This window comes from Neopsephotus bourkii, unplaced genomic scaffold (assembly GCF_033783945.1).
Source record: "Neopsephotus bourkii isolate Nb327-2 ecotype Australia unplaced genomic scaffold, CSIRO-AGI_Nbou_v1 NB_234, whole genome shotgun sequence".
NCBI classification, from domain to species: Eukaryota; Metazoa; Chordata; class Aves; order Psittaciformes; family Psittacidae; genus Neopsephotus; species Neopsephotus bourkii.
Window position 1 is genome coordinate 14,031,082 of NW_026900744.1, and position 24,854 is coordinate 14,055,935.

The following is a 24,854-nucleotide window of genomic DNA, read 5'->3' on the forward strand; positions in this document are numbered from 1 at the left end:
CAGCCATCTGGACACATGTTTTAAATGGAAATTGGCACAAGATTTAGGGTCCAGAATCAGCTTATCTTACAACTTGATCCCTTACCCCTTGAACGTCACAATAAGAAATTATGGAGTTCCATCTGACTGAAGGAAGCAAGACACGTACATTGGCTTCCTTCCATGATACATGAACAGCCCAGAAGGCAGAGCAGTGCTATGCCTGTACCACTCTATTCCATCCTACCCAATCCCTGCTACTTGGAGAGCTAAAGCTTACCTGAATTTTTTATGGGCTTGGAATTGACCATACATTATATATGCAAAGTCAGACAATTTGTTTGCTCCTATTTACTTGTTACCAAAGTCCTTAGTTCCTTAAGCCAAATATATTTCCTTTAAAATGTGTTAATGGTCTTTTTCTTTTTTTCTTTTTTTTTTTTCAAAAAAAATCCAATACAAAATTATTAGATATTGACATCCAAGTTCTATGAATTTCTTTGCATGTCCATCTGGCAGACAGCTGCATTATTTATTTCCTGTCACACTCAGTAAATTGATCTACTGGCATTTAAAGGTGTCACCTTTACTCATTACAATTTCAATGTTAATCCTGCACTGCCAGCACTGTACCAATGACCCGAGTTCGGACTACAACTTTTAATCTCTGCTAATCACAGAAGCTGTGAGATTGAGTTCCACATATAAAGCAGTATCTGAAGAGGCAGAAGAAAACAAAGGAGTAGGCTGTTTTGCTTCAAAGTTCATTGATCTCTATATGGTAACAATTTGATGACAAAGTTAATTAATGACTCTTAAGTGCAACATGCAGTTTTTCAAGCTCAAGGTAAAAACATCAGCTCTGGTGACACTGCTATGGGCTTCATAGACAAGAATGCGATTATATTGTGCTCAGTTGATAAAAAACTACCTAATTGGTTGTACATCACAACCACTGTCCGACAGTCACAAGAGGAATGTCAGAGATAGACCATACTGCCCTGGAAAATTTCGGGCAGATGTCACTTGCTGCTCAAAAAGACACAACAGTATTCTGGGAAAGAAAGGACATACACACAGAGGTCAAGAGCTAACACAGGCATGCACATGTACTTCAACTGGAAATTGAAGCCAGCTGGAATAATGTCACATCATATTCACTGACACCCCTGGGCAGCACAGGAACTAAACTCAGCAGTGACCTGCAATTCACAGCCAAACACATACAGATAAGCACAGCCAAGCCAAACTGCAGGAGAAGTTGAAATTTTTATCATGCCTCACTGGAGAAAAAATATAATTAAAACTATTATACTTGGAATGCTTCCAGCTCTATAAATCTGACAAAGACATTTATGATGATAAAAGAATAATAATGTCCAGGAAAATCCCTGTATATAAAAGCACTAAAAGAGTTTTAAATCAAAAATCCAAGGGAAGAACGTTTTAATCATGTTAATGTGCAACTTTTAGAGAAAAGGAGTAGCATGTCTTATTCCATTTCATAAACTGAAGTTTAACTTCACAGCTATCTGTATCCTATCACACTTTTCCTGTCAGACTAAACATCTCTTGGTTTATTACAGGTCAGAACAACTTATCTCCCAGGATATTCTTGATGACAATGAACCCTAGGCTTCAACAGAATCAGCCAAATGTCCTTTCTGTGATAGCTAATTTTTGACACTTCAATCCACTTTGCATTTCTAGCCTTTGAAGGATACCTAACATGAGAAGAAATTCATAGCACCATCCAACAACAGGGATGCATAACAGTAAGACATATTGACGTGCTTGCTCTTTTTATTGATCCATGCAGCAGGCTGTTATTTGAGGTAACATTAACAGAAATGTCACATTACTTAAGAGGGAAAAAAAAAATTACTTCACAGTTTTGGGAAAAAACATTTGGCAGAGTGGTGCCATCTGCACCAATATTTGAAAACCAATCTATTCAAATACATATAATTTACTTTATCTTATCAAGATATTTCAAAATTAGAGGCTTTTTATTACATTTTTCCAAAGAAATATAATTTTGCATATTGAGTATGATATCCATCTGGAAAACTGACACTTGAAACAGCCTTGTTTTTTCAAGTCCCTACTACCTTGTTATAGCAGGCTCGTCATACATACTGAGCGTATGACTTCTGGAGGCTACTTTTGGGAAATAAGGGTAGGGGGAAGCAAAAACTATAAAGATTGCTCAAATGATGACAGTAAGAATTTTAAGACTCTCAAAAATATTCATACAGAAGTGTTGTGATGATTTCCTGCTTTTTTTCCTGCTTATTTTAGAATCAGGCACAAGAGAGCAGCATAGAGGAACCCCTTTTCTTTAATAGATTCAGGAGCTTCAAGTAGCTAAGAATTTCACAGCTGATTATGCTGACAAACAGTTCCAATTCTGGACCATTCCAAGCAGTAAGTGACATATGAGAAGAGTTTCCCACACACATGCACTGGAGCTGGAGAAGCCCATTTAGGTTAGCACCTGTCAGAACCCAGAACTGGAGATGGAGATTGTGGCCACTCACAGTTTTAAGAAAACATCTCCTGCCACCCCACCTCTGTCTCTCTCATTGATCACCCCTGCTTGAAGGGGCATCCCTTATATCACGTATTTGCTGTTTAAGCCTAAGAAATGTAGAATGAAGACTCTACAGATTTTAACAAAGCAACACAGCTGCCCATTCATGACTATAGCACTTTACCTAAACACAACGTTTAAAATACAAAAAGATTCTTTCCATTTTATCCTGGGCCTCCAATGAAGAGCACACCTGAAGCAGACATCCAGACAGGGAGCATCATGCAAGAAAGAAAACTCCTGGAATAATTCATCAATAGTGCAGTCAAAACCAAATGGGCTTTATTAGAGTATCATTATGCTTTACTAGAACAGATCAGTGACATGCTCAGGGTAAGGCTTTGGAAGAAGGTAGCTGTAAAGTCCTACACAGCCTGGAAGTTTCTAGTACCAGCACACCAGACCTTTCTGGACATTTGCTAAGCTCTGGAAGACTATAATGTATAAGCTTCAAAGGACTTTGCTGCTGCGTGTTCTGAGCTGCAGAGCAAACCATAGGAGAGAGACTGTGAAGCACAAATGAGAAAGCTATTTCAAGCTGACTTAACCATTTGCTCTAGAAAACACTAATTTTCCAGGAAAATCTTCTAAAGAGTTGAACCTTACCAAGAGGCAGGATGTGAACTGCTCATCCAAGGAATGCTCAGTAATGAAAGATAATCATGCACTGTACTTCAGGGGTTTGAACAGAAGACTATCTCCCTCTCTCAAATCTACTTTTCTGAATTTCTTTGTGTGTGGTATTTACAATCTCTACTTCTGTTCTTAAGGCAGCAGCAGAAAGAGTATCTTCTTTGAGTAAACAGATTTGGATATGCTGCAGAAATTTGCCAACTATTGGTTTTGTAGAGGCTGAGCTTAAAATTTCAATCTTATTTCAGTTTCACACAGACTAAAACTTTTACAAACAGATTTGTAAAACAAATGTATTATGTTATATTAAAACAAACGAATTGTTCTACTTCAAATTATAAAATGAAACATCTATAACTGAGTATATGAGAGTAGCAGACATACATACATGGAACAGTAAGAGGAAAAATTATGTTGCCCTAGAAGGTTCTGGCTCAATATGTAAGGAAACACTTTGTTACTGTGAGAATGACTGAGTATGGAGCAGGTCATCCAGAGCAGCTGTGAAGTCTCCATCCTTGGAGATAGTCAAAAGCCATCTGAACATGGTCATGGGTAGCCTGCTCTAGGTCACTCTGCTGGAACAGAGGCATTGGAGCAGATAAACTCAAGAGGTCCCTTCCAACCTCAACCGTTCTGTGCTTCTAAAGTATTTTTCAAAATAAAGCTTCTTACTACCAAAAACGTAGTCAACTTGTATAATTTCCAGAACTAATGAATGCTAGCACAGATATGTTTTGTCTCTTCCTGGAGAGATAAATCACGTCTCTCCATGTCCTCACTGACAAGCTGCTCATGCAAGGCCACAGGCAAGACACTCTGGCTGGCTGGCCCAAGTGTAGTCACTGGTAGTATACAATAGCAGCCAGCCAACTGATCTAAAATGGTTTAGTCTACAAGCCTTAAGTGGCACTTTCAGTCAGGTCTCTTCCCACTTCCCATCTACCAGGTTTTAGAAAACAAAGTTATTAAGCAATGTTTTGTATCAAACTGGAAGAAACCATTTTGTGAATACAAGTTGTAATTCAGGAAACTGACAATTCCCTATAAATAAGCCCTTATTTCTGTTGGAAACCAAATTAAAAACATGCTACAAGGAGTGCAGTCTTCTGTTTAACAATATTTATGAAAAGCATACAAAGCATCCAAGAATTACAGCAGAGGAATTACCTGCTTGTAGTTCTCCGGTTGTCTAACAAGATCTGTTTCTGTGACAGAAAAATGTCCAAGGATCTCGTCCATATGGGAGCCACTAGTGAATAAATGGATCTAGAATAAATTTAAAAGATATTTGTCAGTACAAGGAGCAGCTCATTAACATCATTAGTTAAGATCTAGCAGCTGCATGGATTGGAACAGTGATGTGAACCAGTGGATACAAGCCCATTCCCAATGGACAGGTACAAATGTAACTACTACCACCAACACCACAGACTTTTTTTAAAACAGCCTGCAGGAAATGATGACCACGTACCACGATCATCTCACAAAATGGTCCATCTGGTATTGTTACCAGAACCACATGCTGGAATTGCTACGGCTGCTACCACATTAAACCAGAAAGATTTCTCTTTTTGTCCTGTGTCTTGAAGTCTTTTTCCTTACACTACACACACTCTTGTGCACAGCATTGAAAGTAGAAACAATTTGACACAGCAGAAGACTTATCAGAGGTGAAAGATATCCTCAGAGTAATTTTTTATTTCTTCCTTTAAAGCAGAAAATGCTACCAAGTTACATTAAGTTTCTTTTGCTGCTATATATTGCTGTCTTTTGCTTACTGGGACCTTGTCCCTGGTGGCTGGTGATGGGATCATCAATTATTTGGTGAAGAAGCTTCCCAAGTTAGTCAAGGGAACAATAAAAAGCAATTCCTCCTATTCAGAGCTGATCCCTTTGTTACTGTAATAACTGCACCTGCCAAACAAGATAGCAGCGCACATTTGTCAGACAATCGCTCATATTTCATTAATATTTCTGCCAGAAGACAGAGAATGTTTCCTGCTTTTCTTCCTTTATTCTAATACGAACTTTATCATACACTTGGGTGTTGACAACTATTTTAAAGTTGACAGGCACTGGTTAATTATCAACCCTTCCCTGAAACTTCAGAATATTTTAGTGCTCCTTTCCCAAAACTCACTCCTGGTGACAACCATCTGTCACATGTGCAGAGCTATGTGAGTTTAAAAATAAAAGAGCACCTCCCCACACAATGTTCTTCCTTTCTACTCGCCACTCCTCCCTTTCCCTGCTGCATTCTTGCATAACTCTGGCTGCCAAACCTTTGGGCCTCCAGCACCAGGAATTAACTTCTGCCCCTCTTCAAGTCTCTTGCAGCAGCATCAATGGCTAAAGCCCAGAACAAATACTCAGAAGCTAGAATGACTGAGGAATAATGTGTTTCCCTGAGACCTGACTTGATGGGTACTAGAATAATCCAGTATTTGTATTTTTCACAATCTGTTACCGATAATCACAATACACTGAAGATAAAATAAGGCTTGAAGAGGAAAACAGTACCAAGGTACAAGAAGCAGGTTAGAGAGCAAGACAGAGCTTTTGCTTCGTGGCACTGGGGTGGACACAGAGGCAGGTTTGATTGAACCATACACTAAAACACTGCATGAGAGTACAAGCACAGCCCCCCACTGAGCATCGCTTCTGGGGAGTTTCCAGTACCAATTCCTAAACGCCCTTGAGCTTAGACACCCTGCAGGGATATCAGCTTGCCTAGTTCACCTAAGAGGAGATGAAAAGTGGGCTTGTTCACAGTTCACATACACTTCCATAAGACAAAAAGCTTATACTGGATTAAAGAATGTGCTACTGAGATCTAATGGCAAATTCACTTTCGGGAAAAAAAGAAAGATTTTCAAACCAAATATCACAAGATAAAAATGCTATAATAAACCAAAAATGATGTAATAAACCAAGGTAGTAATTTACAGTAACATGGTAGATTCTTCATTCCAAAAGACTGATGAATTTAATAACTGCAGTTTAGATCACTCATAAATTACTGACAATGAGGTAATCACCCAGCAACAGTCTCTGCCCCCTCTGTTATTCAGAGATCAAGACTGTCCTTGTGACTTTACTCTTTTACTCCAACATCAGATATACAAATACTAACAATCTAATCCACTGTAATATGTGTTATTTTATATTGCTTATCTTAGAGGAGGCACAAGAAACCACTCCATTCATAGGAGGTATTTCCCAGTGCATTCTGACAGAATAAAACTCTTGCTCTTACAGTTTCCAAGAATATTACAACCATTATTTTTATTCTACCATGATCTGGTAACACCAAATATGCTAAACTCTCCTTCTAACACAGAACCATAGAATGATTTGGATTGGAAAGGACCTTAAGATCATCAAGTTCCAAACCTTCTGCCATGGGCAGGGACACCTTCCACTAGACCATATCACTCAACCTCAAGGCTGTACAGCCTGGCCTTGAACACTGCCAGAGATGGAGCATTCACAACCTCCTTGGGCAGTCATCAAGAATTCCATGTAATATCATTTTATTCCTATTAACTGACACACATGTTCTACAATCAGATGCTCACCTGCTTAACAAAATTCACCCAACCTAACCCTCCCCTATTTCCGATGTAGTTTGCGTCCTAGTCTTTTAGTGGATGAAGTGTAGCTGAAAATACCCCCAGGAAAATCCACCAGTTTTGCAGAAACTCGCTTGTCCTGCTGTTTTTTCACATGGTCATTGTGGCACAGTGCATTTAACAGACCCCAAAACAATGCCTGTTTTAAACTATACAGGTTCCTACCCTTTTTTTTACTGAAACTATGCAAGGCTTCTCATTCACATTTTTTAAGGCAAAATGGCAATTCAAAGCCTAACTAAAAACAGCTGCTCTCCTCTATGAATTCAAGAAGGATCAAAAACCAGGCAGACAGATATTCCTCTGGCATTTGACAGAAAGAAGAAGAAACAGAATAGAAGGAACCAAGAAGCACGCCTTAACATGGTAATTTATCCTTCATGCTTCCATATATCTGAAGGTATATCAGGTAAATACATACTACTGAGAATTTTGAGGTAATTATAATGGTATTACTGTACTATATTTTCAAAGCAGGCCAAACTGTTCATGGTGAGAAGCCGTTATGTTATTCAACAGCTCATAGTCTCAGGCTGCAGAATTCCTCAGGTTAAGATTTCCCTGAGGAACTCTTCCTCCTATAATAGGACATGTGTACATGTCTGTAAGCTTCAACATGCCTTCTGGGAGCTGAAGTCACTGAAAAGAAGCTAATCAGAAGAACTAGCAAAGAGGAACAGCCAGTCAGACCACCTAACAAGCAATTTCCACCACATGGCCTCCAGGGAGGCTTCCCTCTTCACCAATTACTGCAGAACTTCATACCATCAAATTTAAGTGCCTGCATGCAGGACAGAGTAGATAGAAGCCCCAGCAATCACTTTCAATTATCATCTGTGTACTTTAAAGAAGAACCATTTATTTTTGCCTGTTTCCCCCATATTTCCCTCCTACTGCTTCCTTACCCTTTCTTCAGGCGGTACGGTGCTATTTCATTAAGCCATGAGTCATCCCTTCTAACCTGAAAGTACATGTCCCTGATCACCCAAGTAATTCAGAATTTTCTCACAAAATCACAGAAACAGGAAAGACCTTTTGAGATCTTTAGTCCTACCTCCTGCTCCAACAGCGATTAGCACCAACATCAGTTTGTGACTTTCTGTATCAAAGTCTTGGAAACCTCCAAGGATGGAGACTATTCAGTATCTCTGGTGACCAGCTCCAGTGCTGCCCATCATTCCAGAGGAGTTTTTTCTAATATGCCTGAACCTGCCAAGCTATAATCAAAAGGCCCCTTCCCCGTCAGCTTCTGGTACTGCTGCAAAAATGGTAGATCCAATGTGGTAACTACCATCCTTGTAACGTCCCATCAAGTGGCTGAAGGCAGCTATTAGGTGACCTCTTCCTCTACACCACAGCAAGCAAACCCAACTCCTCAACCTCTCCTGGGAGGTCATGTTCAACTTAGCTAGTCCTTGACTATCTTGGTAGTCTCTTGCTGGATCCTATGTACAATTCTTACTTCCAGTAAGAGCGGGAAACCAGTCATCTCCTGATCTTCCAAGTGTGATGTGTTTTTCTCAGAAAGCCCCAAATACAGAATATGGTATTTTAGAGCCTCCGTGAGTCACAGAATGAAATCTGTGGAAGTGTCGCCACTACTTGGCAAAAACTATAGCTCGTGATCAGCAGTAAATAAGGCTGTTCCACAGCTGAGAGAGATAACCTGTTAAGTTATTAAACAGAATGAATAAAAGCCATAATTACAATTTTGTAGACAAAACCCTCTTTAAATGTGTCAGCATAATTAAAAAATGTAACACCTCTTAGCCTTTTGCATACTGTTTGTGGTTTATATGAGAAAAGCAGCAGTTCATACAGAGGTCATATTAGGGCAGCTAGTCTTCTAACAGACTAGTTTAAAAGTCTTCAAATCAATACAGTAGCACAGGCAATTTCCCTACAAAGAGTCATGAAATATCAATTATTGTTTATGCAGCTGTTAAACTGTCTGTTCTATTTTGTTACCACAAATGTTAACATTAATGTGGCACTATAATGAAGTCCTTCTAAAGCCACTTACGTTTCAATTTTCCTGCTTTTAATTCAGACTAAAATATAAAGCAGAGCACTGCACTTTATTACAGCTCTGAACAGAACTCCCACAGTTGCACATACATATCTGAGCATGCATAATATCAGCATGTAATCACATATGGAGGAGCTGGACTCCAATCTATCCTCCTATGTATAGATCTGTGATGGCAGCCCTCTACATACACTGCAGAACAAGGTCTGATCATACGAATCACGACCAACACCGCTTATTGCTTTCAATTTAGTCCAGTGATGACTTTTGGAGAAAACAGTAGCTTTGGGAAACTGGATGAACAGAGAAACACTGCCCCTCCTACTTATTCTTCCAGATTCTGGAAAATGTGGTCCAAGGAACTGCAGCATAGCTAACCCATCTCTCATCTTTGTCTGACTGTAACACTCCTCACTTGGGCAAACATTTTTCGTTGGATAGCCACAGGGGAAAAGAAAGTCCAAGTTCATTCGAAATACAAGCCCTATAGGAGGACATCATCTCCACTGTCAACAAGAGTTGCACCAAATAAGCACATTTCTTCATCATTTCAGTACCTGATCTGGACCATTGAGAGGATCCCTGTTTGTACTTGTGCTCCTAGGTTCAACCTGCTCTTAATTCTTCCTTGATCTCATTAACTGCACGGTGAGGTATTGAAGCTGCCTAATGATTTGATACTGCCAAGTACTACATAAATCAGAGCACTGATGATGAGTTATAGAGCTATTTGCCTCACTTACTATAAAAATCATCATACCTTAAATAAAGGTAGTTACCGAGGGGAGAAGATGCCAATCATTTCATTTGAGTTTTATAGCACCGAGACACCTCTTTCAATAGCATCACTGTATCTCAGTGCCAAAGCCAAAGACTGCAGCTGCACTTAAGGTGAATTGCTATCTTCATTCCCAGATCAGGAAATCACAACTGCAGCGGGCAATGAGAAGCAAAAGGCTATTTTAGATGCTGCACACACAGCACCTGATCTTTGCCTAGGGCTGTCAATCAGACATCTTCCCTAGCAATCAACTCATGGTAAAGAACAAAATATAACCTCATTATAGTTTTCAGCATTGCTCTGTCAGACACAGGATTAAAACCAAGAACGTAACTTCATTCAAAACCATCCTTTTCTGTTCCTGATGACCTTCTGATAAATGTTTTTCTTTGAAAAAAAAATTCTCAAAACTATTCTGAGTATCAGAAAGGTTTTCTGTGAAGGTTCTGGGTACAATACCAAGTGGCTTCATAAATTACCTGAAGACCTACGAATGGAGAAAGGGGGCTTTGGGAAAACATTACTGATAACTTTTAGTACTATCTTTAGAATCATTTCTTTCACGTTTGTCTCTGCAGTGACCATCACTGTCAACCTTGGGACTGCAAGCTGTTTCCACCCTAAGCAGACATAATGCTCATAGATGTTAATGATTTTCACACAGGCATATAAACATAATTCATAAAGAGGAACAGAACCGGAGTCTTAGATGTAGAGACCCCTATTGATTCCTGATTTAAAAGCAGGCAGATTCTGGATTCTGCTCAGATGTTGCCTAGTATTTCAGAAAAGGAAAATGCATTTTACCTTGCTGTTATTACTTTCAACACCATGCTCAGTATTTTGATCCTACATTTCTGAGTAAGTTGTAATAAACAATACCATAGTGAGTTAGAAGGATTATTTACCTTGTGCAAAAGTTTGCATTGCTCTTGGTGCTGAGCATGCAAACTTCGCCACTGGAACCTCAGCCTCCCATTTAACCACTGAAGGTATCGAACATCTACTCCACCTTCTAGCCCAGGTTCAGGTGCTTTTTCAGTTGTACCCTTCAAGCTGTTAGACAGATCATCTTCACACTAAAAGCAGAAGAGAATACCAAAGTTGGCATCAACACTTTCAAATTATTCAGTAGTGAAGAGCATAAAAGGCAAATAGGCCAAAGAGGAAAAAAATAACCCAAAACCGAAGTCATTTCCAGCAGTAAAGAGAAATTGTAATCATTTAGAATACAGGACTGGGAATAGCCTAAACAAGTACTGAAGTCTGGAATAAATATCAGCTGCTCAGCTATGACGTGGTGAGCTGTCTCTTCTCCCATCTTTCATTTTCCATACCCAGGAAGACACAGCGTTCCTGAGACAGAAAGCATGTCCTTTACCCCAATGCAGAAAAACCACATTTTTCCTGGATTCTAATAAGTCAAAAAACATACAAAACAGATCTTGCTCCTCCATTGCCTTTCCAAGATCCTATTTTGTAAATAAGTACAGGGACAAAACCACGAGCCTGTGCTTATCCAGCTATTTTCTTTTCTCCATCCAGCATTTCCCTTCTTGCAGGATAGAGGAAAAGAAACAATCATCCAGCTGACATTAGCCAAGAGTCCACAGAGGCACTGCCAGCTGCAGTTCCAACACCTATCTTGCTTTGTTTAGCCTCTCTCTAGAATACTTTGGAAGGAAGGAGGGAGAAACCAAGAGTTTCCTTTTGTTCATCTTGTCCCACCTTCCTTCTGCTGCATGGCAAAAAAAAAAAAACAATAAAAAAACGCCTTCATCTTCCAGATAAGATTTCTGCTTTGCCAATGGTATAAAGCAAGCAAGATACTTTTGTTGTTTCTCTTTTCCAAGGAACACGGGGGGAATTGAACCTCCTCCAGCCTCTTGCACAAAGAGATCATTCACATTTACAAACAGATCTCCCTCTCTGTTTTCAGCTAAGACTCCTGATGATTGCAAATTAGAAAGAAAGACATGGGTTATTTTACTTCTGATGCCAGTAACAGCACTTAAGTAAGGCTGAGCTGTCAAATTCATCCAATCTATAGAATGTACATACAATAAACACACTCCATAATTCCAATTTTTTTTTACTACAGTATATCATAAGAAACAAACACAGAACTGCAGAGGCCTGGTTATTCAGAATGGGTTCTCACCAGCTAAGAAAGCGTCTCCCAGTTGTTGGACTCTCAAGACATTTCTTTAAAGCAGAAATTTAAAAAGCTTATGTGAAACATCACTGTTTTCAAGAAAACACTTAAGCAGATATTTGGATCCATAGACCTTGATGGTATTTAAACATATGTGCTCCTCTGCTTCACAGACTTCCGTGGTCAATAAAATCTTAGGAAGATTCAGTTGGCAGGCAAAGCTTGAATGTAATTCGTATTTAGATCCTTAAATTAAAAATGCAAACTGTAGAATGAAGATAATTTAACCTTGTCTTAAATGCACATTTCAGCAGAAGCACATCTATAATCATGATCAAATAACCCCCTAATGCTTGTTTTAACAATAAATACCACCTCAGCTGACAGGGCCTCTAGTACAATGAGTGTTCATATTGTTTATAAGCACAAAAGTGCTGTTCTGGTCACAAAACAGAATGTATCAAGATTACAGGTTTTTTCCCTTTGCTCTGTGGCTCAGATAAATGAACACTATAAATCACAGGGGCAGGGGGCTGGTAAAGGGCTTTTCCTTTTAAAGGCACACATTCATCTTGTTTTTTAAAAAAAGACAGCATCTCTTTTGTGCCAACTGCAGTATCACTCTTTTTGCACAGACGCCTTCAGCCCAGTGCCCCTAAATCAAAAGGCACTGTGTCCTAGGGTGCTGCAGTTCCAGCTAAGTACCTTCATGGTTCTTGCCCCCACCAGGGGGCATCAACCATAAACCATGGTTTATGGACTATGAAACCATACAGATATGATTACCAAGTTGCCCATAAACATGATGAGCCAAGCAACTGGATATTAGTCACTACTGCAGAGAAAACTCATGTGTAAATAACATTAAAACATTTCACGTAAGCAGCCAGAAAGCCACAATTTCCAAGCCATAGACTTGGAATTTCCAGACTAAAATCTGTATTTTCCCTGATTTACAGTTCAACTCCCAAGTTCCCTGGTTAGAAGTTTAAGAATGGCACAAATACTGCTCTCCTGGGGATTCATTTCAGGAAGGAATGGCATTAGATTCGATTGCTTCGGCAGTAAGTGACAAACACCATGCAGAGCTAATTTTATTGTCACAACCTGCCTTATTAATATTAAAATAAGGAAGCCAGCCAATGCATTTTTAACAGGATCTTTATTATTTATTTCACAAACTGCACCAAAAAAATTACTTTTGCTATGAAATACTTAGCCTGGTCTAAAGCAAACAAGGGGGGGGGAAGGTCTTGCATATTATACTGTAACCTCAATTTTCAGCTCCATCTTTACAATCTAAGACTATTTCCTGTTCTCCCAGAGCGAGAAAAATCACTAAAATACCAGTCCAAGAGAGAGCCTTTGCATCAAATATGACTGTGAATTTATCTATGCAGCAATACGGGTACACACCTATATTCACTTCTGAGTTACAGAGGTGCATATTTTTAGTGAAATTCATAAAAAGAGCAGCCAAGGCAACTACCCAGGGTTCTCAACTGCGTCCCTGCACTTGTGGTGTGCATGCTCCACAAGAGCTCTGGAAGAGATCATTTCATTGCCACTTACCAGGAAAGCTTTTTCCTTGTAAGATGTTTGTTGCAATTAATGTTTCTCTTTGTTTTTCAGAGAAGGAAGGCACATGGACTCCAACTACAGAATGATGCCACAGGCTTGCAGAACAAAAGCCACATCAACGTGGATTATCAGTATGAGTATCGATACCCACATTGTTGTGCCAGAGCCCTTTCCCATCACATTGGAGACATCAGAGCTGGTTTTGCCAAATTGGATGATGTAGGCTCGCCAGAGTACCTGTGATAAGTGTAACTTAAAGAGAGCCTAGAATGAAGTCTGATGAAAGTAACATGCATATATTTACATGAACTCTCTTCAAGCTAATTCCTGAACTATCACCCTGCCCTCACTTAGGTGGACCTTAAATCCAACTCTCCTGTGGCAAAAGATCTTGGCAAGTATCATGCTAAAGCCTATGATAAATACATGTTCCAGGACACTACACGTCACCATCCCAACTAAGGTAGCTCAAAACCTACCTCAAGCTTCTAAATACATCTCTGGCTTCGTCATAGCTAAACACGGTTTATACCCTAAAAGGATATATTTATAACTTTTGCAAGGCAGCCTAGAAGTCAGTATCCAACACCACAAGAGTTTTGCTCTAAACGTTCCTCCCCAGGCTATTTCAAGTCCAATTTTTATGAAAAAAGATGTCAGATCATTCTCAAAAAGTGTGAATGGACTTGTGGTTAGACAATGCAGCAAGTGCAAAGAAGCCAACGTAGTCCTCCTGGCAGAAGTGCTCTGAGCTGACAAGTCAGAGTCATGAAACACACTGAACTGAAAAAAGCCATCAGATATAAAAGTGCTTAGAGGAAAAGAATAAGGCGTGAGAGAAAGGAAGGTGTGAAAAAAAAAAAAAAGACATGGTGATACATCAATTTTCATTCACATTCCATACATCTGAGCAAACAACTTGCATGCAATGTGCTTAGAGAGAAATTTAAGATCAAGAAGTTTCAACTTTTACAGCAGAAATGAAGCTCTTCTTTTTGTTTTGAGATACAAAGCAATCCCATGTTATTGGAAATCGGAGAACAGGTCTAACAACAGTGGATGGAGGCAAGTGCATCATATAAATAGTTTATCAAAGAACAACATAAACATCAATGCACTTGTATGCATGCAAGAAGGAAGCATTTTTTACACTACTTGCTCCATTTGAGTATTTTAGTGACCTGGCAAGGGGTTAACCTTACTCTGTTCATATACTTTGAATTAAACTCCAAGAATTGCTTTAAAATAAAGTTCCTTGCACATTCAGTGGAGATCCCACAATATGCCATAAGCGGTACTGCAAAAAAAAAACAACAAAACAAATCCTTTGCTGTGCAACTTCATCATACTTCTACACTTTCTGTTCTTTTTCAATTTATATAGGTATCTTAATGCTTACAAATTCTTACCTCAATAAAGCTACTATGGCCTGTGCACATAATGTCAAATGAAAGGCCTATGCTATCTGCACTGCTGTCAAATCAAAGCAATGGCAGGGCTAAGTCCCCAAGAGATGCTCTTCCCTAACTACAAGCTGCCACCTGTCGGTAAAGGACAGATCTCGGCTCATCCAGGCGAGCTGTAACTTTCCTGGACATCTTCTAAATCCCTCCGTGGATCAGCTCTCTGCTTCCAAATTTGGACAGCCAGCAAACAGCTTGCTGCTCTTCCCACAGAGAAGCAGCCCTACTGGAACACGGACATCACATTTAACCCACAGATAAATGCATTAAGTCCCTGACATTAATCCCTGAGCAGAGCAAAATAAGGCAACCACCAGTTGAAACTCCCAGTGCTGTGCTCCCAGCCCATGCCTTGCTTGCACCCGAGTTAGTCTGGGTCTGGATAGACACTATGTACTCTCAGGTACTACTCAAATCTTAACTACACTAAGTTTTGGTATCACAAAAGCCGGGAGGAGCATATCTAGATCCCTCGCTGCAGGACTCAGGAAAGGCAAAGCAATCACATAAATCAAGCCAATAACGTGCTCCTGCAGCTTTACTGAGCGCTCGTTCTGAACCACTCATAAATCAGACAATGGTTTTGATGTGACATAACATATGTTAAGCTCTGTAATTACAGATCTTTAAACAGAGCATATTTTTTTCTAATTAAACACCATATCCAGAAATAACACTATCAGATATGCTTTCTTAATGAATACAGCCATATATCTATCTGCAAAAGGGGTGAAAAGGAGCAATTTGAATAGATGAATGTGAAAGGGACACTATTTTTATTAATAGCACCATCAACAACACCAACAGAAATTCCCCCTAGACAAGGCAGGATTCAGGTTAAACGTATGCATAGGAAGATAGATGGTGTAAGAACCCACTTTCACACAATGCACATACCAATTAAATATCCACATATTTATACAGAAGAATGTTTTCCACAAACATAAGTATTCACAACGTAGAAGTTACACTCATAGCATATTCAGCAATTAAAGAACTAAAACCCCGTGTTTCTGCAAGGCCTTTCAGCTTTCAAATGTCAATGCCTTTTGTAAAAATCACTACTCACAACAGCACTCCCAAGAGCCCATTCTTGGCAGAGGGAAAAAGAGAAGGTGCTGCAGGAAGACAGAAAGTGTGAACACAGCTCCTACCCATTCCAGCCTTGTTCAAACAAGCCTGTCTGGCAGTAGCCACAGGCCTGATGCACTAGAGCAAGTCAGTAGCTCATCACATCCCTCCTCACTCATTCAGGAGTTTACTTCAGAGCTCTGCAATACAGCAAAAGCACTATGCCTTTGAATTGCCTAATCTTTGGAGCTGCAAGGTTTTAAAATAACGTTTAAATCCCAAAGCCCACTGCATGATGTATTCAGACAAAACAGAGAAACCAAATACACTAAAACAAACACATGGCACAGTAGGCCTTAACTCAGAGCATTGAATTTTGCAGGGCCCAAGAAATGCAATATAGATAATGCCTTGCACTGTATTTCCTCTGCCTGCAGCTGCAGCCATGCTTGCCCACGTCCATTTTGCTCCACTGTGGCAAGATGGTGAACAAGGGGCAACCAGTGAAGAAAGATGCAGCATGTAAACATGAGCAGCAAATCTGGAGCAAGGGGCCAACAGGAAAAGAAACATTATCTGCCCTCCTGGAGAAGAAGAGCTCTGCCATCTGTAGAAGGCCTGCCATGCCCTTCTTTTGTCCTCCTGAAGAAAAAGTGCTTTATTTCAAAGAAAGATCCGCTGAGATCCTTCTTTGAGAGCTAAATGAGAGCTGAACCCTAATCACTTAAAGTGGGAGAGCAAAAGCAGAGGATGTTCTCATTTAAATCAAAACGCCATAGAGCAAAGCTAATCAGGAGGTATCAAGGGTATTGGCTGCTCCCTGCCACTGGAGGGCGGGCGAGGCACTAAAACATCCTAAAATCACTCGGATTCCACAACAGACAAGGAAGGAGCTCCCTGCACAGGATTTCAGCAAAATACACAGTACCCTTAATGACCATGCTAAGACTTCCTATTAGCACTCCAGTTCTCCTTTTTCCCTCCTCACGTGAAAGCTCAAGTGACCCCAGTGCCTGTTGGTGGAGCCCCATTCAGAACACCTCAGCTGCAACATGAGGTTCAGGAAATTCTGCATCTACGTGAAATTCAGCTACAATCAGAGGTGAAACTCAAAAAAAAAAAAAAGAAAGCCCCAAAACCGCTCTTAAAAGTGTATTTACTGTGGCAGGCAAAAATAGATGTTGTTAGCCACACATTTTGCAGTGCACCACAGGAACCGTTTTTCACTGGCAAAGATTTAATGACAAGTCCAAAGCATGGAATTGAAAAGAAACCCACAAAAGATCAGAAGGAATAGCAGGTACCTATGCATTACATTACAACAGGGAGACAATTTCAGCTATCACCTGTAAGTTGTGCTTTAACACCAAAAAAAGGGCATTTCAAGAGTCCAAACTGAACTATGCTCCAGTTCTTCTATGGCAAAAACATATTCCTAATTTAATAATCCCTGACCACAAAATATCTTCAGTTCTACAAGCAGTATTAGTAAGTAAAGACAAAAATTAACACTTTTTAAGTGTTAAAGGCAGAAGCCTTTACAGGGTGGACAGTGCAATGAGTGCCGCAATAGACCTGTCAGCCACTCAGCAGCTCAGTGAGCTGCAGATGTTCAGCCCTAGTGCTACCCCAGCAGAGGTGGCATGGAGAGGGGGGTGCAGCACACAGCAAGCGCATCAGTCTGCGTGGGCAGTCAGCGCTGCTCACCGGCAAAAATTAGGTGAGGGAAATTCTGCAGGAGAAACTTTAGGTATCCTGTGCCCTTTATTTCAGGGACAGCTTTACTGTAAGTGTTCCTTAGCACCTACTGAATACAGCAACAATAGTGGCAAAAAAGGGGGGAAAATAAATGGTGAGAGTACAAGGAAGACAGGAGGACAAAGAGAACAGAAGTATAAGCACAGGGAAGAAGGGTGGGAACTCAAAAAATGAAAGCTGACAGACTGATACAGCCCACAAAGATCTGCAAAGTAATTACGCTTCTGCATCATCATCAATAGGTTAATAAAATTCCTTCCTCCATCCCCACTGGGATATGTGAAGAGAAAATAACCCACCAACAACAGAAAACAAACAGAAAAATTGTATTCACTGACATTAGTGCCAGAGGTTTCCCAGTTCTATGCAGGGAACATCAAGCTGGAACTGGAACTAGCCATTGAGCCAAAGTAGGCAGTGACAAACAAATGATTAATCAAATTGCAGACCTAAGAGTCAGAAGGCATGCTGAGTTTCATCTTCCCCCACCAGAAGTAATTAAATTGAGTTTGCCTTGGCATGCTAGAGAGACACGGATGAATTCCAACTATAATTGCCATAATAGCCCCATTTGTTGATTACCATAAATTCACAAAAAGGGGAGGGGCATCCAATTTCACTTAGAGGTCAAGAAGCAGAACAGAGGGAATTAGAGGAACCAAGAACCAGTGTTTGTACAAAATATCCTGGTGATAGTAAGGAATATAACACCACTACCGCCCATCTAAAAAACTCAACAGCCTCCACACATAATTAAATTATGGAGCACAGGGAGATTCATTTCAGCTGTAGAGATAATACCAGTACAGGCTGAAAACAGAAAGAATACATGCTCACAGAGTACTGCTGTTACCTGCACAAGCCATCACAGAATTGGAGAAAGCTGTGACAATCTCACTAAAATTTAAGGGGGGGGGGGGGGAGGGGGCAGGGGGAGAAGTGGTCAAATACTGAATGTGCTAAAAAGGCGAGTTTATATCAAACAATTATCTGCTTCTCAGAGAATGTAAGAACTCCTCAGGTCTGCCTTACAGGTCCAGCAAAGGACAGCATTACACCTACAGGTTTTCAGATTGCTTTGAACTCCAGGATTTCCAACTGTAAATAGGAATCAATGAACCCGGGGAATTATAAACCAGTCATCCAAGGAATTACAGGCAAGTCAGTCTCACCTCTGTGCCCGGCAAAATCTTAGAGCAGATTCTCCTGGAAGGCATGCTAAGGCACATGAAAAACAAGGTGCTTGGTGACAGCCAGCATGGCTTCACTGAGGGGAAATCCTGCCTGACCAATTTGGTGGCCTTCTACGATGGGGCTACAGAACTGATGGACATCGGTAGAGCAGTTGATGTCATCGACCTGGACTTGTGTAAAGCGTTTGACACTGTCTTGCATGACATCCTTGTCTCTAAATTGGAGAGGCATCAATTTGATGAATGGACCACTCGGTGGATAAAGAACTGGCTGGCTGGCCGCACACAAAGAGTTGTGGTCAATGGCTCAGTGTCTGGCTGGAGACCAGTAACGAGTGGTGTCCCTCAGGGATTGGTGTTGGGACCGGTCTTGTTCAACATCTTCGTCGCTGACATGGACAGTGGGATTGAGCGCACCCTCAGCAAGTTTGCCGATGACACCAAGCTGTGTGGTTCGGTTGACATGGTGGAGGGAAGGAATGCCATCCAGAGGGACCTTGACACACTTGTGAGGTGGGCTGATGCCAACCTCATGAAGTTTAACCATGGCAAGTGCAAGGTCCTACACCTTGGTCAGAGCAATCCCAGACACAGCTACAGGTTGGGCAGAGAAGAGATTCAGAGCAGCCCTGCGGAGAAGGACTTGGGGGTGCTGGTCAATGAGAAAATGAACATGAGGCAGCTGCAGTGTGCATTTGCAGCCCAGAAAGCCAACCATATCCTGGGCTGCATCAAAAGGAGTGTGACCAGCAGGTCGAAGGAGGTGATCCTGCCCCTCTACTCTGCTCTCGTGAGACCTCACCTGGAATACTGTGTGTAGTTCTGGTGTCCTCAACATAAAAAGGACATGGAACTGTTGGAACAAGTCCAGAGGAGGGCCACAAGGATGATCAGGGGACTGGAGCACCTCCTGTTATGAAGACAGGCTGAGAGAGTTGAGGCTGTTGAGCCTGAAGAGAAGGCCGCGTGGAGACCTCATAGCAGCCTTCCGGTACCTGAAGGGGGGCTATAGGGATGCTGGGGATGGACTCTTCATTAGGGACTGTAGTGACAGGACAAGGAGTAACGGGTTCAAACTTAAACAGGGGAAGTTTAGATTGGATATAAGGAAGAAATTCTTTCCTGTTAGGGTGGTGAGGCACTGAATGGGTTGCCCAGGGAGGTTGTGAATGCTCCATCCCTGGTGGTGCTCAAGGCCAGGCTGGACAGAGCCTTGGGTGACATGGATTAGTGTGAGGTGTCCCTGCCCATTGCAGGGGGGGTAGAACTTGATGATCTTAAGGTCCTTTTCAACCCTAGCTATTCTATGATTCTGTAACAGCACTTGAGAATAATCTGCCTGTACATGATCACAAAAGCAACAAAAGATGCTGAAACTGCCAATGTGGCAGTGCATATTTGAGACAGAAATCCACAAGGGGTGTAAAAAGCATTTGAAGACAATAGCCATTAATTAATCACCCAGTGCTTTAAGGCAATAACAAGCAAGAATTCTCAAGTAGACACTTCAGTAAATAGATGTGAATCTCCAATTCAGACTGTACTTCATAGATCTGATAGAATTAGTGATTACTTTTTTTTTTAAAGTTGACCAATGCAAGGCTTGAACTTCCACTTACTAATTCCAGAGCCATCAACCTGCTGGCAGATCAGCACAGTAAATTCAGACAATAGATTTACACTATAGTAGCCAGATACTAGATTTTGACACATACCATCAATCCCTTACTCCCTCTCCTGTTTCCTCCTGCACATCAACGCAGGTTCCAGTCTGTCCTTTAAACTGCCTTCCCACTCAGTCTGTAAACATCATACACTGGAAGAGTGGCATGAGTGGAAGACTGGAGAGGGCAGCAGCTCCTTGAGTTCTGCTCACTAGGCAGCCCTGTAGCAGGCCTGCAGTATTGGCTCAGCAGATACTGCAGCACTGCCCTTCTGAAAAAAATGAGCCCCATAAGTCAAGGTGCCCTGAAAGATTTTCTTACCTAACACACAAGAGCATTCAACCCATATAATCATCCTAGACGACTAACCATACCTGTCCTTACAACAACTACCTCAAGAATATTATTTTTTAATTATATTAGCCACATTAAGCACTACCTCCTACCATCTTAACTCTTTCATCATGCTTTCACCACTGCTGAGTTTATAATTTTAGGTATCACTTTAAATGATTCTTAAGATGTAAGTGCATGTAAAAGTAAATTTGTGGAAGCTTTCCCCAGCTCAGTATCTCAAGATTATGAATTCCACGCAGCAGCTGAGCTTCATGTCCATCATGTGTCATGAATACCCTTGTCCCTCTATAAATAACCAGCCTGAAATCCTTTAGAGATGATGGAAGTAGTTCAACTTGCAGGGGAAGAAAACTGTGTTGCTAAGGAACAGCAAAGGAAAAAAAAAAGGCTAAAGTGGTAATCTGAAATGAAATGAAATGAAAGGAAATAATTTAATGGGCCCTTGATATGTTGGGTGTTTGGCATATCATCAGCAATTTAGCAGGCTGTAGGCTTTATTTCAAACTTAGGCTGAAAGAATAGTCAGAGCATGACTGCACCCTAAATCTTGGGGTTAGCTGCATTCTCTCTGATTCATACAACAGACCCTGTCCGCTCTTGTGGATTTCAGACAAAATTTTAAAAGTAAACCACATGAATATCAGTTTGAACTACATCTATGCCTACAGTTCTTGACACTCCATTCTTTTAGATGAAGACAAAGGGTGAGTATTTTCTTCACATTTTTCTCACTAGCAGACCTAGAGATGTGCTTTGCCAGTACTGGCTTTCATGACTTGCTGATTTTGGCAGAGAACTCAGCAATGCACAGAACCAAACACTATTTCTTTTTTTCTCTTTTACAGTATTTTCAGGAAAATGTTTTCCATTGTTTGTAATCACTTAGAAAAAAGACTCGTTGTGGTAAAAGATTTCTAAAGCTCTTCCTCCACTGAGAATTTTAGTTGTTTTGAAGAGCATTTCCTTTTCTTCTTGAGACAGATCTTTCTCTAGATGTTTTTCTTCTTTTACCCTTTTCCTTCAGCTTACTTAAATAGAAGAGTTACAACTGCAGAGACTACATCTCCGGCATATTTAGCAATGCCTTTACAATTTCTTACATGTTTTCCAACACTTCTGTTTCAGTATCACAAATGCCGGGTATTTAACATTCCCAAAGTCAGAATTCCAGTACGTCAATTGTTCAAGTTGTACTTTAACTCACAAAATGCTAAGTATCAAACTGACAACCTCACCTTCTTCCTTTCTCACTATGGTTTTAGGGACTACATTGCTGAACACTGTCTGATAAGTAGACTTTGCCTCAGGAAGGTTTCCGATTAAATAACTATCAAATAACAACTAACAACTACAAAACTATCACACTTTTGTGTAACAAACAACAGGTAAACCACTTCATGAGTGGTTTACAAGGAACTGACTTACCAAAATGAGGTAGGTGACCCACCTATCTTCTCATTTGCACCCACCATTACCTCCTTATGTCCTTAACTGTGTATTCCTAGATCTTAATTCGGCTGGGTCTTACTGGTTGAACGCATTAGTTTTATAATGCTTAGTTGGTTAAATAAAAGACTTCTCCCTCAAAATTCCGTTTGTTTTAACTTTGTGATGTAGAATCACAAAACATACTAGGTATGCTGTAACTACATTTTTTCTGAAAATAATTTTATCTGTCATTCTAAAGCTTGGGCTCATTAGGTTCTGCTGTAACTATCTTAACTATCTTTTTTTTTCCCCCTCATGTGTATCTAATTTTACTGGAGCATGAAAATGTGCTAGCTGAACACCATACAAGAAATGTTGACACTAACACAATGAGCTTTACATACATATGCTAATTGCAACTCCCAGTCTATACTATTTTTGTCTCACCTATTGAAAAAATTTCCCAGACCTGTAAACCTTTCCAAACACTGTTTCATATAGTTACTGGATAAAAACATGAACTCTGTATTCCATGCTTTTTGAGAAACACTGGTAGAGCAAGTCAGAATTGCAGAGAAAGGCACAGCAATAAACTTCTCAATGTGCCTTTGTGTGGCCATTACAGATAACATTGTATCACCATAGTTCTTCCATCTCTTTTCGGAAATGCAAAACTTAAGACCTTCAAAGAAAATAAGATAGGCGCTGCCTGAATTCATGTCGCTGCTACTCTTCACTCATCACTCTTTTGTAATAGAAATTAAGGATGCACAAAATAATCTGCTACCATACAAGAAAAACAAGACAAAGGTTAACAGAAGTTTAAAGGAAAAAGTTCACCAGAAGTGTTTTTCCTAAATCTGAAGGTGTCATTCACATCGCCAGAGGGCACCAGAACTCATGCCCAGTGCACCAAGAACGGGTTTTTGTGTGCTGCTCCCTCTTCAGTGCAGCAGTCAACTGCAGCCTAACAAGAGGGGTCCATTTTCCCAAAATAATGTTGTTACCGTTGCTATAAAGGTGACTCATCCCTTTCAACTGTTTTCTATTTGTACAAGTGTTTTCCTTCTGAAGATACTGGACCTATATCATAGTGTTACAAACTCTCCCTTTCCTGCTTTGCTGTCCCATAAAAAGATTCTAGAAAATCAGGCAGCCTACATTCTAGTCACTGTAGAACCACTCATGCTACAGTCTGGAAGCACAAAACACAGAAGCACAGAGAAGGAAGACACTCACTTACTTGCACTCCTCCACACTGGTCTCGCCTATACAGGAAATAAAAATCAGGAGAGTTCCAACAGGGATGGGAGTTTAAGATAGAGAAGGATGCCAGATCACCTGCAGAGTATAAAAAAGGGAAAGAAAACAGGTTCCAGATACTGGCCCCTTGTAAGTTTTTTTTAAAGCTGGAGTAAAGCATTTATTTGTAAAGGTACCAAGACACCACATATTACACACTACTGATAACATGGCTGCTGTCACAGAACACTACTTACGGACAGATAAGATGGAAAAGACACAAACATGCTCACCGTGCAAACAGAGGTCTCATCTCCAGTCTTTACTCTGTTCCGAGCCAAAAGCTGCTCCAAGAGGTTTATTCTGTGCAGCAGCCAGGAAAATGCCAGCAGCAGCTCCCGACTACCCGCTGAGCCATCAGAGGGGAGCCGATAGAGTTCTGGCCTGTCATAGCCATGGTACCACAATGCTGCCTTCACAAACCTAATTTGGTTATCTGAAAAGAAGAAAACAATTGAGAATAACATACTGCACTACTCAGTGCTTTTATGCTTCATTTACAGAAACTGCTGCCTCCTCTGAAAGCAAGATTTTTAATCAAGCTTAAGATTTGTGTAAGACAGTGGAGGCTACAGCCTTTATCAACAACCAGTAGATGAGAGGAGTGTAAAGGGTAAAAGCTTTCCTTACGCTGCCCCATTCTCATCTACAGAACTACTGCTAAGGGAAAAGAATAAATTCAAAGTTGAGATCAAGGCCAGTAATGGCCTCTTGGAGATTAAAAAAGGCAAAAAAGGTAAATAGCCATTCCCACTGTAACAGGACTCCAATTCACCTATTCATTTTTTATGATCCACCAAGCACGCTATGAATTAATAAATACTGAGTCACTTTACTCCTGAATGAAACTGGAATTTAGAGATAGAAGTTTCGCAGCCTACTGCAAATCTCTAAGCACCAGTGAGCAGGCAGATATAATGCAGCATGCCACATGGACTGTTTAATTCTTGAGAACGCTCTGATCTATATTCCTTCACACCAGCAAATGTTACCTGACAGCTACAAGACAGGCACTACAGAACTGTAAAATACTGAGGAAACATGGAGAAAACTTATTTAAAAAGGTTCTGTACTGCATCAAAACTGTAATAAAGAACATAATTAAGGGGCACAATGATAAACAATACACACTGGGGAAAAACCAACATTTGTAAAAGGAAGTCCTGCTCAAAAAGCTACTGAAGTTCTCCAAAGGCAACAACAAGCAAGTGATTAAGGAAGAATCAACCAAT

The 24,854-nt window shown here is 40.5% G+C and overlaps 1 protein-coding gene across 4 annotated transcripts in view; it reads right to left on the reverse strand.

Annotated features, from left to right (window-relative positions):
* Positions 1–24,854, reverse strand: part of TEDC1 (tubulin epsilon and delta complex 1) — a 77,513-nt gene that overhangs the window by 45,596 nt on the left and 7,063 nt on the right. For 3 of the 4 annotated variants that reach the window (XM_061345387.1, XM_061345390.1, XM_061345386.1), the window contains exons 3-5: positions 23,856–24,058; positions 10,559–10,729; positions 4,376–4,474 (exon numbers count right to left, since the gene is read on the reverse strand). In XM_061345387.1, the coding sequence (XP_061201371.1) occupies positions 4,376–4,474; positions 10,559–10,729; positions 23,856–24,058 (473 nt within the window). The remainder of the gene's footprint in view (positions 1–4,375; positions 4,475–10,558; positions 10,730–23,855; positions 24,059–24,854) is intronic. The other variant, XM_061345389.1, reaches the window with a different exon arrangement.